This window comes from Lepidochelys kempii, chromosome 8, assembly GCF_965140265.1.
Source record: "Lepidochelys kempii isolate rLepKem1 chromosome 8, rLepKem1.hap2, whole genome shotgun sequence".
NCBI classification, from domain to species: domain Eukaryota; kingdom Metazoa; phylum Chordata; order Testudines; family Cheloniidae; genus Lepidochelys; species Lepidochelys kempii.
Window position 1 is genome coordinate 70231881 of NC_133263.1, and position 17201 is coordinate 70249081.

The following is a 17201-nucleotide window of genomic DNA, read 5'->3' on the forward strand; positions in this document are numbered from 1 at the left end:
TGACAGTGACTGGTGCTGAGAGAGAGTTGGCGGATACTCCATGGATAGAGAATTTGTGTGTGTGTGTGTGTGTGAGAGAGAGAGTGAGTGTTACATGGGGTTTATTCACTCTCCTTTTAAACTTTTGAAATAAATACTATTCTATAGTGTTTGGAATATTAACCCTTACTTGGGTGGTCAATGTGGCTAACCATGCAGAAACCTTCTTCCCCTCCCTTGCACTGTTCTCTTTACCCCCACCCAAGATCACAATACAAAGGAACATCACAACACGCAATAAGATTTTAATAAATTAGGTCTTTTATTTCACATTACATGCAATTCAGTTGGCAATAACACTGCCACACAGACCAGAGCATCTCATTTTATTTACGTTGATAGTCATGTTTCAATTGCTCCACACCTCTCCCTGAATGATTCAGCTGAAATTGTACTTGAAAACAGACATTTACTCATCTACCACAAAACTAGAATCATGAAAGTTCTTGAGACTGGAGGAAAATACAGCGGTTAAATTGCAACTGTCAGAAAAGTCATGCAAAAATAAATCATGCTTGAGGTTGACATATGCATCCCCTTGTAACTGCCTCACATACACAAGTTGCATATTTTAGTGACACCCCTTATTTAGCTTATTTATGAAGACAACTAAGTGGAAGTGAGTTAATAGATATCTTTTTAAATGTGTTTCTTTTCAGGAAATACACTCTCCTGTAACCTTACTCTAGCAGTACATGAAAGTAACGTGCTGTACTTGGGGATGACTCAGGGTATCTCTGTACTGATTTTTAGGTGTCTGGTCAAAATCCAGCCTAAAATGGTCCTGACTGAAAGTTGTTCTCATCTGACTATTCAGTGGCCTGTGTAAAATGGCTTGGTAATCTCAATCCAGTTCTCAGGAATCAGGTGCCCACATCACAAAATCCAGCATCAATGCTGGTTGACCACCCCTACTTGACATCCGTGTTGGCAGCTCAGCAAACAACAAATGGTACATGGAGGCTGAATTATCTGCTTACCCTTTCAGATACTCTCCCTAGAACAGGCATGATGCATGTTATTTGTCACTATCTTTCCTACACTTCTTTTGTGATCTTTTTGTCCTCCAGGTGCATCTCCTCCTTTTCTTCTCTCCCAGCCTTTTCCTCTGCTTCTGCACTTTTTCCAAGGCTAATTTCTAATGAGTCCTTTTGGTGCTTTTCACTGGGTTACAGACTACAGGAGCACAGGCAAAACCAAACTTTTCTGTTTCTGGCTATATTGAACAGGCTGAATAACTCTGGTTCTTATCCTGATATCTGAGAATAAGCACTTTGTCTCATGCAAGCATTATTTCTGAGTCACAATAGCTGATACAGTACTGGAAAAGAAGCAAACTCCAGGGCTACTTTTGGTTTGATTTTGCTACAGGCTGTTTACCTAGCCTGAATCAACTGTGAAAAGACAAGTGGAGCTTCAAAGAAGCCAGAGCTAGGCAAGAGGCAAAGACTTGTTAATTCTGCTGTGCACCCATTTGTCCAAGGATAGGTTCTCTCCATAATGAATCCATATGGACAAGGAGAATTCCCCACCCTTCCTTCAGAGGTTCTTACCCCATTCTACTCCCTTTAAACTGTACACTTTCCTCTCTTGAGACAATAAGAGTGCATAAAAAGCTAATGAGTACCCATCTCCAAGGGGCACTGTTACTGCTCCAGGAATTGGCCCGCAGGAGGTGACTGCATATCTAGTGAGTTCCCCATCTACTGAGTCTATCACCTTTGTGATCTGAACAAGATATCCCAAACTGGTTCTGCACCTGGGTACTCCACATCACAACATGAAGTGTTACTGTCCTGTCACTTTTTCAGTATAAATAGTTTTGTTTTGCGTGTATACCAAAATCACCCCAGTAAAGCCAGGCACAATTGCACTGATGTGCTTGCTATTCCATTGCAAGTCACAGGAGAAGCACCCATGTATATCAGGGCTAAGTTTGGCCAAGGTCTTTCTTTTAGCTGTGCTGTGACTTTCTTCTTTTCTTTCACTCTTATTGCACCAATCCGAAATGTAAATGAACATTTTGTGTCAAAGTAAAGCTGCAGGCCAATTCAGATGATTAAGTTCTTGTATAATTGATATCAGGTAAATTTCAGAAGATCTACTGAGATAACAGTTGCCCCATATTTTTTTAAGAAATGAGACTGTGAAAACAATGACCCAAAGCTTATGTATTACTTAAGGAATGCCATCTCAAAAACAGTGTGAACAGAGATATTGTGAGTTTGTATATTGAATAGGAAATGGCCAGAAATTTATCTCCAGCTACTGATGAGCAGCTGGCTCTTAGAGGGATACAGTAGGTCACCTGAATATGTATCTGCACTATTTACCATTGTTGTTGTTGTCTATTAATGAACTAGTTTACACTAGCATTTCATTCCGTCCTGGTTAACGATAGAAAGCGAACTTTTCTGTTAGATCTCTTAACTTTCCTAAATTTAAAATGACTGCTGGCTCCACTGTGAAGGAATGCTGTATTGAATACATCCTAAATTATCCTGCTATAAAATCTAACATCTCTGAAATTCCATGTATATGGCTCATTTGAACTTTCTGCTCTGGAATCACCTGTGTTCAAGATCAGGAGAAAGGTTATCTTTAGCCCAGAATTAGAGAACAAAGGGACATTGTCCCTGAATCTCAAATATATCAGAAAGCAAATTTCAGTGGGAGGGATGTAGTATAATTAAATGTCTAGCAGTGGATTGTTACAGAGCAGCCACTTCACCCGTATGTTTTCTTAAAAAGTTGGGTGTCAGGAAACCATGCGACTGGGAAAGTTTAACTACTGCTTCCAGTAGTCAGAGCAGTGGTTCTCAAACTTCTGCATCAGCGACTACTTTCACCCAGCAAGCCTCTGAGTGCGACTCCCCCACTATCCACTCTGTACATTTTTTGTAGACTGCCCACAATTTTTTGCACACAATCATTTGTGCAGTCAAACCTTTGAGTCTTTGAATGCAAAAAGTGCTTGTTTCTTTAATAAGACAAAATGAAGACTGGAGATCAGGCACCATGAGAGCTATCAGGGCTGTTCCTTCAAGTAAGTCAGGACTTGATGGTCCTTGTAAGAGTGCCAACAGCGTAGCTTTGCCCAACTGAGGAAGAGTTCAGATAATGGCCTGCAGTGTCCTGGAAGAATTTACAAAATTAAATGAAAACGGGAGAAATGTAAACTACAGAATGGAGACTCTGAGTCAGATTCTGATCTCTGTTGCACCACTGTAAACCAGGCGTAACTACACCCAACTTCAGTAGTTTCTCTGGATTTGTACTAATGTGACAAAGATCAGAATTTAGCACTCTGTTCACAGTCCAATTGCGGAATCCCAGATTACAAATCAGGATATACTGGTTCTATTCCCAGCTCTGTGATTGACTTGCTATATGAGCTTGCACAAGTCACTTAACCTCTTAGTTTCCTCATCTGTAAAACAGAATAGGGCTACTTACTTCCTTATGGAAAGCACAGGTGGATGTACTAAGTACTGTTTTATTTTTTTATTAAGAAACTCACTTTGAACACGTTATAACATGCTGAAGTGAAAAGGAGTTTTGCCCATAACTGAAAGCTGGATTGAGGAGACAATCCTGCTTCCACTGAAATTAAAGTCAGATTCCTAAAGGTATTTAGATTTTTAAAATATAGCTTTCGAAAGCACGTAGGTGCTTAACTTATTGATTTCAACTAGAGTTAGGCACCTTAAATGCTTCTGGAAATCTCACTATGTGCCTGTCTCCATCTTTAGGTGCCCAAATACCTTTGAAAATCTGGGCCGGAGTGCCAGAACTCCAATAGATATAAATTGGTTCAAGTCTTGACTGAAGCAGGGTCCCAAACAGTAGCAGCTGAATTCAAATATGGTGAGGTTGAACAGAATAACTCAAACTATCAGAAGAAAATATTACAGAAAGACCTGGACGTCAGAGAAACAGAGTATTAAGAAACGTGTGTGTGTGAGAAGAGAGAAACTAAGCCACATTTAATTCACTTTGTGCATATAATAGTCAACATCATAAGCTATTGACAGGAGCTTTAAAGGTAATAGAACAATGTAGATGTGAAACAGTTTTGTGCAGTTCAAAATGTATTAGTGTTTCAGTTGTTGCAGGTTAGAACAATCTGGTTTGAAGCTATCCTTTCCATAACGGATAGGTTAGGTGAATCAGTTTTTTGTTGATGTTCAAAGAATCTAAAAATTCCAGATCTTCTTCTCTCAGACTAAAATCAAAAACCTGGGTTTGAGGGAAATAATACAATGATTAGAGTAAAGCAGGTAAAGATAGATTGTTTACTATAAATATGCTATCAAATAATAAAATCAGGTTTCATTCTATTGTTAAATAACATAATAATATTCATCAGGATTAACTTATTTAATGTGTATATGGGTGTCATAAGACCTCTGGGGGGTTAGACTGTAATTTAGCATTAATTAAACTGACTTCTATTTCAAAGTGATATTGAAAAACATATTTCACTTATTTGTTGCAAAGCCTAAATTAGTGTTTTGTGTTTCCATATAATACAACTTATTTTTGTGAACTAGACCAGTAAAAAATGGGTGAAATCAGGAGCAGCTTAGTTCCAAAACAGTAAGAATTAATAAGCGTTAGCACACTAGTGTCTGAATTACAAGTACAGCACTGAGTTTATTAATGCCACTGCAATAGACAGAGAAAGGGGGGGGGGAAGAGAAAGTCAGCAGCAGGAAATGAAAATAGGATTGAAAGGAGTTCAGTAAGTGACTTGAAATACTTTTACCAGAAGTCACTGCATCCAAAGTCCTCAGAAACTTTACTATATCCCATCACTACGTATCTTTTTTTGCACTTATTAAAATATAACAGAAGTGCCCTAGTGGTGCAACTGGATAACATAATACTAACAAAAATATAGTGGAAAGATATTCTCAAACTCAATTTTACTCCAATGATGCAAATCAGTCCAGCAAAATTCTACTGTTAGCTTTCTCTGTCTCACCAGCAAACTTGACATTACTGGACAGAGCATCAGAGCTAAACACTGAAGTCAAAGGAGCAAGAATATAGTCTTAATTGAAATATCTGTCACTAATTGGAACCTTGTTTATGTGTAATTCTGAAAGAAACTGAGCAAGAAGACAATTCCCTAGACAGAATGGATTGTGATAATCATCTTCCAGATAAATCAAAGGTGTGAATAGCTGTAGACCAGTATTTTATGATAATCGTGCTACACTGGACATATTATATGATTAACAAAAAACATTTGCTGTGCCATTAATATAAGGCCTCTATTAAAACAGCCTACTCTTTCTATGCCAAGAAAGTCAATTTAAGCCACAGTACAGGACTTCCATCTCTATACTCCAGAGAGTGATCATTTACCAACCTTGCCATGCACCCAGTTGAATGATTTACCACAAATTCCTCCAGCAGTGGTAGACTTAATTTATTTTTATGGGATGGATCTATGCTGTGGAGAGCCATTGGGGAATAAAGAGCTCACAGAAAAGAACTCTTCCTTCTCTCTCACCATGAAACTGTAAAAAGTCAGACGAAAAAGGGAAAAAAAACTGTATTTCATAGCTAAGTTATGGATTTATTTAAGGTCGGCGCATCCTCGGTGGAATATTGAAGCCTTAGCTAAAAAAAACCTGGAACTCCCTTTTATAAAAATTGGGTGGGGGAAGAGTTAACTATTTATGGAACTATCATACAGCTGATATAAAGTCTTCTTTAGTAGTTCTGCGTCTGAATTGCTCTCAGCCAGCCTTGAGAAGTCCACTCTCAAAAAGTACATCAAAGATGCCCCTGTAAAGGGCTGGCTGTACAGGCTGAGCAAGAGGGCTACTGATGGCAACATGTTAAAAGCAGCAAAGTTTTGTGAAGTTCTTTGCATGGGTGACTGAGATCTGGTACAAGTGGCTTAGGGCAGTAGATCTCCTAATGCTGGCTCTGTTCCGTCCACACTTAGCAGAGATCATTTGATGTTATCACTAGTGGATATGTTAAACAACCACTGGGTGGGGGATGCAGCAGTATTAAAATTGAGCCAAATTAATCTGACAGTCTATGTTGGCTTTTATTTCAGTGGGTTCTGAAGGTACTCAGAATCCTGGAGGTTTGAGCTCTTAACCCTTAAGCCCTGGTCCCCTTGCAAGTCATGAAAGTTGTTCTTTAATCGTTTGGCAGTAGTTGTAATTATTCCTGTTTGGTGCGGAGGATGGATAAGTGGCTGTTGAATAACGATAGTGAGTAAAGTCATGTTTATGTCATAAATATCACATGAGCTCATTACAGGGAATACAGTTCAAATATCCCTTCAGAAGCATTGCATTCTCAAGGGAGGTTGAGAAGTGTGTGCAAGGATTAAGTTCAAGTCTACCAAACAGTATCACGAAATGTTACCACTAGGTTGACCCATCTTTAACTTCTATTGTGTACATTGAAGTCAGGGACCTATTTCTCAGATCTTCAAAGCACTAGGAGGAGATTTAACCATTTTGTCTCCAATTAACGTCAGCAAGAGCAGCGTCCTTCTAGTACAGTGCTTTGAAAGAGTGGTGTTAATGTTATCAGAAAGCAACTACCTTTAAAAGGAAAGGAGAAGATGTTTACCACAGTGCACAAGGGTGGCAATATATATTTCTAACTTCTTGACATTGAGGGCTTTTGAACTTATAATTATGACAGCCTGTTTATTACATGTTGTTCAGAAAAGCAATATAGATACCTTTAAGTTTAGACTGTGGGGAGAGATGTTATAGAAGCTCTGATTTTATGCAATCACTTCTGCAGCTTGGTCAGAAATGCTTTGTGTCTGCACTTAACATAATGACCACCAGTATTTCTCAACTAAAGGGTCTGAGATGCCTTTAAGCCACATAGTATTTAAGCTGCCAAGAAAACAGACAAGCATAAAAAGAAAAGGTTAAAAAAAGCCACTCTTAAAAGATCAGACAGGAAGCTACTTGACTGGGCAGCTACCTCGCCCTTCCCCTTCAATTTTTGTTTATTTTTCTCCTTTCCTTATTTATTGTTTCAAATTAGTTTCCATTCCCTGCGTGATCAGCGTGTTCTAGCAAAGATGGTTGATTAGATGTACATATGCAGTACTTGATTCATCACTATTTCAAATCAGGTGATACTTAACCCCAATTAAAGGGTCCGCTCTAATAGCTTAGTGTGTTAATAATATACTGTGACAGGGTTGGGCCGGATGGCTACAGGAGAGTAATAGAAGGCAGATATATTAGCCCCAGGTTAAGTAGGTCCCTTTCCCCTGGGTAAGGTAACAGGGAAGGTTCCAGAACAATCAGGAACCTTCTGGAGACAATTAAGACAGACAAGCTGATTAGAACACCTGCAGCCAATCAAGAAGCTGCTAGAATCAATTAAGGCAGGCTAATCAGGGCACCTGGGTTTAAAAAGGAGCTCACTTCAGTTTGTGGTGCATATGTAAGGAGCGGGGAGCAAGAGGTGCTAGGAGCTGAGAGTGAGAACGCATACTGTTGGAGGACTGAGAAGTACAAGCATTATAAGACACCAGGAGGAAAGTCTTATGGTGAGGATAAAGAATGTGTTGGGAGGAAGCCATGGGGAAGTAGCCCAGGGAGTTGTAGGTGTCGCACAGCTGTTCCAGGAGGCACTCTAGACAGCTGCATTCCACAGGGCCCTGGGCTGGAACCCGGAGTAGAGGGCGGTCCTGGGTTCCCCCAAACCTCCCAACTCCTGGTCAGACACAGGAGGAGTTGCCCTGGACTGTGGCTTCATGAAAACGGCCAAACTAAGGGCTGTCGTGAAGCTCCAAGGCGAGAAAATCTGCCAATAAGCACAAGACCCACCAAAGTAGAGGAGGAACTTTGTCACAATACATAATATTGGATAACAAGTGCTGCCCTCATCTTTATTTCAGCTCCTATTGGCATGGCTGGGGACTACAGTGACCATGTGCAACAATTTTCTAAGCCTTAATGTATGTCTGTATGAAGGTGAAAGCGTTTACTCTTTGGAGACAGTTGGTCTTACTTCATTCCATCCATTCTTTTTGTGTATTTCAGCCTTGACATTTATCCTTTATCAAAGAGGCACACCATAACTCTGAATGTGTGTGTGCATATACATGCATTTTGAGAAAATCTGCAAAAGCATCCTCTACTGCTGCCCTCTTGGGCGTTGTAATAAGAGGAAACAAGAAGTGGAGTTGGCTTTCAGTTTTCATACCTTTAGTGCTGCTTGTTTTCTTGGTAATTGAGTCGGAGTACACCTGCTTCTAGCACAAAACACAGTTACTCATATCTTGAAAGCAATGCCAAGTGATGCCTTTAAACTAACAGCTCATTTGCCCTCTTTTCCTTCCCCACCATTTCTGATTAGTTGGACAATACTTTAAAGAAATAAGAACACTGTAAGAATATTAGGATATTGGTGTAAATACATCTATATGGAGTTCTGATTCAAGAAAGGCTGAAAGAAGCACAGAAAATGACAAGAGTTCCCTTTTTAAACAGCATAAAGTTAATTGTAAAGTCAAAAATGTAAAATATGAAACCAATGAACTCAATTCTTTCATGGTCCAACATGACTGAAGCCAAAAGAGACAAAGAGAATTTTCCCCAATGCTCTTAAATGAAACTAAATATTTTAGTATTAAGCTTGAGAAAACAATTCACAAGGGAAAGAAAGCTACAGTGGTAACATGCATTATATTCCCAGCAGCTAGGAGATAACAGGATTCCATTCTTATGATACTGCGGGAATTAGTGCTTCCGAAAGGAAACAATGGGTGGTGATTAGTGATGGCACAACGTGCAAAACTACATATCACATCATGCCTGCAAGGAAGATAATATGTCAACTTTGTAACAGCATTATGAAACCTACATTAGCTCAAAGTACTGTGCACTTGACTTTAAAATGATCAGGCAAAAACCAAAAAAATCCTTACACCCATGACAACCAGGTGTAAGGATAGTTAGAGAAATAAGAATTACCAAGTAAAATAGTTACTTTTAGTAACTGTTCCTTAAAAGGAAGTGGGCTAGCAATGAGCCTTTCCCATACATACTATTTCTATCTGATAATTGACACCCAAGCCTTGTGAACATGTTCCTTGCAAGCAAAAAGAGATTTCATTTTGTACATAAACCAGCCTGTAAATTTAGAAGGCATGATTTTATCATTAGCTGGTATTAAATACTATTCAAGCCACTCAGTAGAAATAAAATGTCCAGTGACTAGTTCAGCTGATTAAATGGGCATACCCTTGATATCTAGTCCATTTAAAAAAATCAATTAAAAGCAGTTTCAAGTACTACACCTGAGATCAACCCTCCTCACCCTCTTCAATGTTTGGGGGTGTAAAAAACATTTCTGTTCCTTTCAGCTGTGATAAAACCCACTCAACCAGAAGTAAACTGACTATTTGTATCCCTACAGGGAAACAGTGAGACTGTCACAAAATGTATTTAGATTCACAAAGAAATCCCCCCTCTAACTCTTTCAGGGATAGTAATCTTAATTTTTGTTACTTGCCTTGTCCTATGATGTGTCCCCATGTCCTGGGGAACTTCTTTCCACTACCCACCTAAGCATTTGGGTATCGCTATTGGAGGCAGGGAGAGAGCTGCTGGTGGACTCTCTTGCTTGACCCCAGATTTGAGCAGAAGTAGAGGCTATGTCAGATGTACAATAGCCTCAGAAGAGTGAATAGTGAGCTACAGCAAGGAAGCAGGAAGAAAGCTTGCCTCTGAAGTGATCACTGCAGCTTGTAATGGGCCTGGAGAGGACACTACAATGAAATCATGGCTTAGTTCTAGCTGCTCAGAACAGTGAGACAAACCACTGGGAATGAGAGCAAAAAATAGGTCCTGTTCTGGCCTAACTAGAACTGTTCACCAGTAAGCTCCCTCGGTCCTTACTCTGACAAACTCCATCAATGGGAGTTTTGCTTGAGTAATGTAACTAAGCAAAGACTTCTATATCTGGCACATTTTTTTTTCCTATGCATCACTATGCTTGAAAAAAGAGGCAATATTTTGGCATGATGGTTGTTTTTTCAAAGTAACTACTGGTAAAACTCCAAACTATTTCCTGTAGTTTTTGAAATATTCCCCAGTGACGATAAGCAAAGCCTTGCAATAGGAGGTATTGGTTCACTTGGGTGGTTCTCTTATGTCTCTCAATGCATATGAGGCCCAATAAATGCATTAACAGCTTATTAGTGCACAATATGTTTTGTTTTATTGCTTAATTTGAATACTCTTTAATGAATTCCATTATACTAACTTATTATTCTATAAAATGACTTTTCAGAGGTGCATTACCTGATGCTCACTGGCAGAAATATTTATTTGTGCTTTCTTTCAGAGAACTCTCCCATGCTCACTTTGCCACTGAATTCATTCCTGTCCTCCTTAGAAGATGACTAATAGGCCCAAACTAAAAAAAAAATGGCTTCTCATTTTGGATGTCTAAATTTTATGTGCATAGAGCCTACTTTGCAGATCTCAGTAACTCTGAAAATCAGGGTCCTAAGCATCTAAAGTTGGGCATCTAGAAACCGAGGCAGCCAAAATTAGAGGCTACTTTTGAAAAGTTGGCCTTTAATCGTTGTTAGGAAGGTTCAAAATCTTTCTTCGAACACAGAGCTGTACAGGTGTAAGTGAGGGCAGCATTTGGCCCAGTAAGCTTTACTTTAAAATTCTGGCAAATGATATTGTACTTTCGGAGATAGGCCTCGGCATATTTTTCTCTTGAATGTTTGCAGAACTAGCCAATAGTTCTGAAGGAGCTATAACCAAGAAGAAAACTGTGTCTATATTTCAATTAGCTGTGTAGAAACTAAACTTTAAGGACAAACAACAATGCATGGCCAGAACACATGCTTTGCTATAAGTTGGTTCTTGATAAAAACCAAGGAGCTTTGTTTCATGATATAACTAAAACTGAATGGCAGTGGGAAAACTGCCTCAGGAAGTCTAAACACAATGTAAATCATAGTCAGATTTTCCATACCTTTCTAGACACAGGAACTCCTAAAATATCAGACCAACGTGATTATATGCTGAATGCTCTGTTTATAAGAGCTTGCAAATATATTTCCCAAAATATATCTGTAAACGGTATGTACACATTTTTAGCAAAAAAATCGAAGGAACAGTATGTGCTGTGAATGAGATTTCCTGAATGACTGCACCAAAGAGAAAATTAAACTAATTCTTGCTGCACAAAACACTCATGACTGCAGTATGAATAAGAAAAGAGAAATTAGGCAGATATTAGATCTGTCCTGTTTCTGCTAAGTGGATTAGCTGGTTACAAACAAACAAAACAAACTCCTGTGTCAAATTTCAGTTACTAAAAAAAGCAAAGGAAAGAAACAGACATATGCATTTTTGCTGTTTATTGACAATGATTGCGGCTGTGCTTTAAATATTATGGGCCAAATCTGGACCCTGTGTTATGAGGTATCCTGATCTCTTGATCCCACACACATAGCTGTGCACCAGCCTGATTGGCCCTAAGGATGTTCAAGCCAGTGCAGAAGTGAGCCATAGAGAATTGGCTCAAGGGGTGTGAAAATAAGGTGATGTGATGTACCTTTTGTGTAATGGCTGGAGAGTGTGTATGTACATTTTTTATTTAATTTCATTGTGAGTTGAATCTTTCTTGCTATATGCACACAGATAAAACTACTGAATGGACACTCACATGAATAAGGACAGCAGGATCAAACCCTATATTTGCAACGGTGTCAATAGGGATATCCCTATTTCCTATAGGAGTCTATGCCTGGCATTGGTGATTCCTTCATTGTTCTCCCTCACATGACTAAGATTCCCACAGTAGATCTGCCTCAGGAGTAGTTTAACTTGTACATTTTTTGTTCTGTGTTCTGTTTTCTAATTCTGTTTCTACACTACTTCTTAGATTGTAAATTCTCCGGGGCTGGGACTGTCTCTTTTGTTCTGTGTTAGCACAGTGAGGGGTCCTGGTCCGTGACTGGGGCTCCTAGGCACTACTGTAATAACAAGTAATAATACAGCTTGTTTTTTTAACTCTCACCCAGCATTCTCTCCTTCACACTTCTAACCATCTGCCTAACAAGTCACCTGAAAAATCACCTGACAAGTCATTTTGCACTGAATCATGTGTTTCTATTAATACCACTTTCCTTTCATTTCTAAAGAAGAGGTGTAGCCTAATATTTTCTGTATAAATGGTCCAGTTCAAAGCCTAATGAAATCAATGGGAGACTTTCCATGAACTTCAGATCAGGCCCAAAGAGCACAAAACACTAAAGTACAATATAAATCATATGCAATTTACCAACAGAGCAATATTTTAGACTGAAATTTTTCACATCTGTTTGACAATATTATCATAAGAAAATGTTCCTTTTGTATGTTACAGATTTTAAATCAGTTATAACTACTGATAGTCATCAAGATAACAATTACGTTCTACTATGAGACTACAAATTTAAATTGAAGCGTGTGGATGGCTGATCACTGACGCAAGAAAAAAAGCTCAAACCTTGCAATTTACACAATAGAGCTTGGGTCCCAGGAAACATGCTGCCCATCATGCATTCCATTTATAATTGCAACATCATCTTCTGCTAGTATAAAATCAAACACCTATGGGAATGCATATGTGGTTAATGTAATGGATACAGAGACAAAGCTGGACACTTCCTATTATTTAAACCCAGATTTAATTTTGTAGCAGGCTTTTATATTTCCTCTGCCCTCAGAATGATTCCTTTTCTGTTTCACAGGAATAGAACTCTAGTAAAGTGGGGTTGAGAAGCTTTCTTGGGCCCTTTCCCCTTCTTGTGACGGCTATTTACATTTAAACTTTGCTCCACTATTCCCCAGAAGGGGCAGGAAGATAACAAAAAGGTAACATGAAAGCTGCTTGTGACAGCACTCCATATGGCTATCAGGAAAGATAAGTGAATAACCTGATTGCTATCCCTCTGCAAGCCGAAGCTCATCACTTCTCTGTCACATACAGACACTAGGTCCAGGGAGTCACAGCACCTCCCCACAGAGAGTCTCTAAAAAGTATTGGTGCTTTAGTCAAGCCAGCAAACCAAAAGCTTTACACGGATTCCAAAGTACGTATATCCTGTCAGTACTCTTGGGGAGGAGGATATACTCTGTGATCTACTAGCAAAGTGTGTCATTGCTTCAGAGCTGGACTTCCCCTATGGCCCACTCAGTGCTCACCAGAGCTCCGTAAGCACAGTGGAATAAGCTGCTGCCAGGCAAACTCCTCCCTCATCCTGCAATCTCTGGCTGCTGGAATGATCCCTTGTAGCCATAAACTCAGTCCTCAGCCTACTTAAACAGGGGACCCACCCTAGGACTGAAGATATGTACTGCTGGCTTAAGGCTGTCTTTGCTTCTTTCTCATTCCACTGTGCAGAACGCGGATCAATCATGGTTGGGGGGGCTGGGCCAAAATGTGGAGTGAATGAAGAGACAAAAAAATAAGAAAAACAAAAGCAAGACAGATGTAGTCAATTACATTTAAAAATTACTTAATAGAAAGTTAAATGTGACAAAGTGGTGCATGTGACTAATTTATATGTACACATACCCAGTGTTGTGACTGAAGGGGAATTGATTCCCTTGCTCTGGTAACGTTCATCCTCTTTTCTGCTAACCAGTCTCTGCCAGAGAGATCTTTAGGAGCAAGGCTAAAATTTATTTCTGAAAACTTCTAGCTTTTGTAAAGCACCAGCTGACGCATATTATTAAAAATGGTTCCTGGGGGAGGATAGATGGAAGGACTTCAGCCCACAATTTACGTGTTGAAACACTGACATGAAGGAAAAGGAAGAATCAATTACAAGACAGAATTCTGTATAAAACAAACACTGGATGTCACAAGCTGAGATGATGTCAGTCCCCCTTTGGTTCCAACACCACCTGCTCTGTGCTGGGACCTCCTGCAGAAGGATTGGGAGGGTGGGGGTGGGAGGGAGGCAGCTATGCCAGCTCTGCAGCTTCCACACACACGGTTTCCTGAACCTGGGATATCCCTAAGATAGCCTTTGCAGCCCCATTGGCACTGCTCAAAGGTGGGTCTCAGTACTACAGTGAAATCCTCCCACTGTCTTCCTATGTGCCTAGCACAATGGGGCACTGATCCTGGTTGGAGCCTCTGGGTGCTACCATAAACCTAATAATAAATACAAATAAATAATAATAATGAAAACAAAACTCAAAACTTTATTGTTATTCCTTGATCAAATTGTTTAGATGCAGTGGGTCATCAGACAATGTGTTTTATACGTAATTATGTCTTCCAATTGATTTCTTACATTTGTGCACATCAGAGAGCTGATTTTTCCACTGTCTTACAACAATTTTATGTTGCAGTAGTTGAACTGATTTTAATGGAATTGCACTGGCATAAGATTGGTATAGCACAGTAAAGAGTCAGACCCGAAACATTTTATCTAAAATAATTTGGGCATTAGTCATACGAAGCCAGTAAACCAGATCTTACCTCACAGTTTTCCCGTATCCTTTCTATTTTTGTAGATTTTGGAATAGTGACAATCCCATTCTGAAAAATGTAATCATTTTCATAATTAAAAATAAAAGTTATTTAAAACAAAAACAGAATCACTTTTCAAAACATCTCTTGGAGCAATAGTTGAACCTAAATTTCCTTCTCAGGTTTTGATTCTACTATTCAACTTCACTGGAATTTCTGTGCAGCACTATTTATAATCACAGTTACATACACTATATACAATTCTAACACACTTCACACGGTTTTCTGTTCAGTATCAAACATTAATTCATATTCACTGGTTAGTGCTATATGTTGAGAGAAAGGAAGAGAATGATTAAACTCACTGACTGTAGCATTTATATTGGAAAAATAACTCTTTTCATTTGTATTTCCTTTTATTTTGCTGAAACCAAAGATTATTTCCATGGTAAAGATACTGTCATGGACAGCCTAGTATATTCCCACTACCCAATATAAGCACTTAGTTCATGGGACCACAGCAGCAGAAGATCAGAGGTAAAATCACAATTTTCTGCATATATTTTGGTTTGATGCACAACAAATATATTATCTGAACAGAACTATTCCTTTACAGTTATCTCTCTGAGTAGGCACCATTATTTTGCTGCCCTCTCTTACCTGTATGCTCCAGCGTATACAGATCTGTGCAGGGGTTTTGCCATATTTCTTTGCCAGCTGAATTATATTAGGATGAGTAAGAGCTTCGCCTTTGGCTAATGGGCAGTAGCCTTCAAAAACAATGTTTCTACTTCTACAATAATCCACCAGCTCTTGGGGCCTTTGGAAAGGGTGATATTCAACCTTTGATAAGTAAGCAGAAAATCTAAGTAAAAACTTTGATTAGAATATATTTAAAAGACAGTTTTCTCTTTGATAGTAAAATATGATCTTTCTTTTTTTAAAAATATAATAGAATGACCATAAGTGGAACCACAGTACTGCTGTATAAAATGTATATATAGCCTTCCATCATCTTTAGAAGATAGTAAGAGGGCATTAATGCACAAACCCACTACATTAACTTACACAGCAATTTTCTTGAATATATTAAGGCCCTTTCCCTTGTGACCATGCCATGTAAAGCAGCTGCTTCCCCATGCTGCAACTGGAGTTGCACTCCTGTTCACATGGAACTGATATTGCACAGTATTCCTGAGGAGGCGTACAAATGGTAACACAGAAGGGAAGAGCCCCAGATCTAGGCATATGTGACTTAAAGCCCCTTTTGCTTTCCCCCATTCCACCTCCTTGCCTCATTTCCACACTTTTAATCCTCTTTTTGATGACACACAACTGAGGGGAGCACAGAAGTCTCTGATCAAAAGTGAATACCTAGCACCACGGCTTGGAACATCAGAGTAAATGCAATGAGCACTGAAACTGCTGGTGCATAGGAAAATCCTATATTATATGTTAATGAGGTGTCAGAGAGAGAAGGTGGTGGATAACAAGGAGAAGTGCTGAGACTAAGTTTTCAGAGTGCCCAGCCTGGGGATAAAGATTGCCAATAACCCGTAAGTGGCTGGTGAAGAGAGGAAGTAGCTGAGAGACAGTGGTATAAAGGAAGGGGAGGATGAAGGGTTAAGGAAAGAGAAGAAACCCTTGGATAAACAATCAAACATTTTGCTGCCCACCTAGCCAAATTGAACATTTGAAGGTTCATCCTATAAAGTTCATCTTTGAAAAGTCATGGAAGACAGGAGAGATTCCAGAGGACTGGAAAAGGGCAATAGAGTGCCCATCTCTAAAAAGGGAAATAAGGACAACCCAAGGAATTACAGACCAATCAGCTTAACTTCACTACCTGGAAAGATAATGGAGCAAATAATTAAGCAATCAATTTGCAAACACCTAGAAGATAGATAATAAGGTGATAACAGTCAGCATGGATTTGTCAAGAACAAATAGTGTCAAACCAACCTAATAGTTTTCTTTGACAAGGTAACAAGCCTTGTGGATAGGGGACATCACTAGATGTGGTATATCTTGACTTTAGTAAGCCTTTTGATACCGTCTTGCCTGACCTTCTCATAAACAAACTAGGGAAATATATCCTAGATGAGATGGAGCTACTGTAAGGTGGGTGGATAACTGGTTGGAAAACCATTCCCAGAGAGTAGTTATCATAGAATATCAGGGTTGGAAGGGACCTCAGGAGGTCATCTAGTCCAACCCCCTGCTCAAAGCAGGACCAACTAAATCATCCCAGCCAGGGCTTTGTCAAGCCTGACCTTAAAAATATCTAAGGAAGGAGATTCCACCACCTCCCTAGGTAACCCATTCCAGTGTTTCACCACCCTCCTAGTGAAAAAGTTTTTCCTAATATCCAACCTAAACCTCCCCCACTGCAACTTGAGACCATTACTCCTTGTTCTGTCATCAGCTACCACTGAGAACAGTCTAGATCAATCCTCTTTGGAACCTCCTTTCAGGTAGTTGAAAGCAGCTTTCAAATCCCCTCTCATTCTTCTCTTCCATAGACTAAACAATCCCAGTTCCCTCAGACTCTCCTCATAACTCATGTGTTCCAGTCCCCTAATCATTTTTGTTGCCCTCCGCTGGACGTTTTCCAATTTTTCCACATCCTTCTTGTAGTGTGGGGCCCAAAACTGGACACA

At 39.4% G+C, this 17201-nt stretch overlaps 1 protein-coding gene across 15 annotated transcripts in view; it reads right to left on the bottom strand.

Moving 5' to 3' along the window:
- Positions 1–277: 277 nt before the first annotated feature.
- LOC140916026 (uncharacterized oxidoreductase ZK1290.5-like) overlaps positions 278–17201 on the bottom strand; it is a 74179-nt gene continuing 57255 nt past the window's right edge. For 3 of the 15 annotated variants that reach the window (XM_073356893.1, XM_073356901.1, XM_073356891.1), the window contains 3 exons: positions 15202–15384; positions 14551–14610; positions 278–4278 (listed from right to left, as the gene is read on the bottom strand). In XM_073356893.1, the coding sequence (XP_073212994.1) occupies positions 4177–4278; positions 14551–14610; positions 15202–15384 (345 nt within the window). In that variant the 3' untranslated portion in view covers positions 278–4176. The other 12 variants (XR_012160372.1, XR_012160368.1, XR_012160371.1 and 9 more) reach the window with 11 other exon arrangements.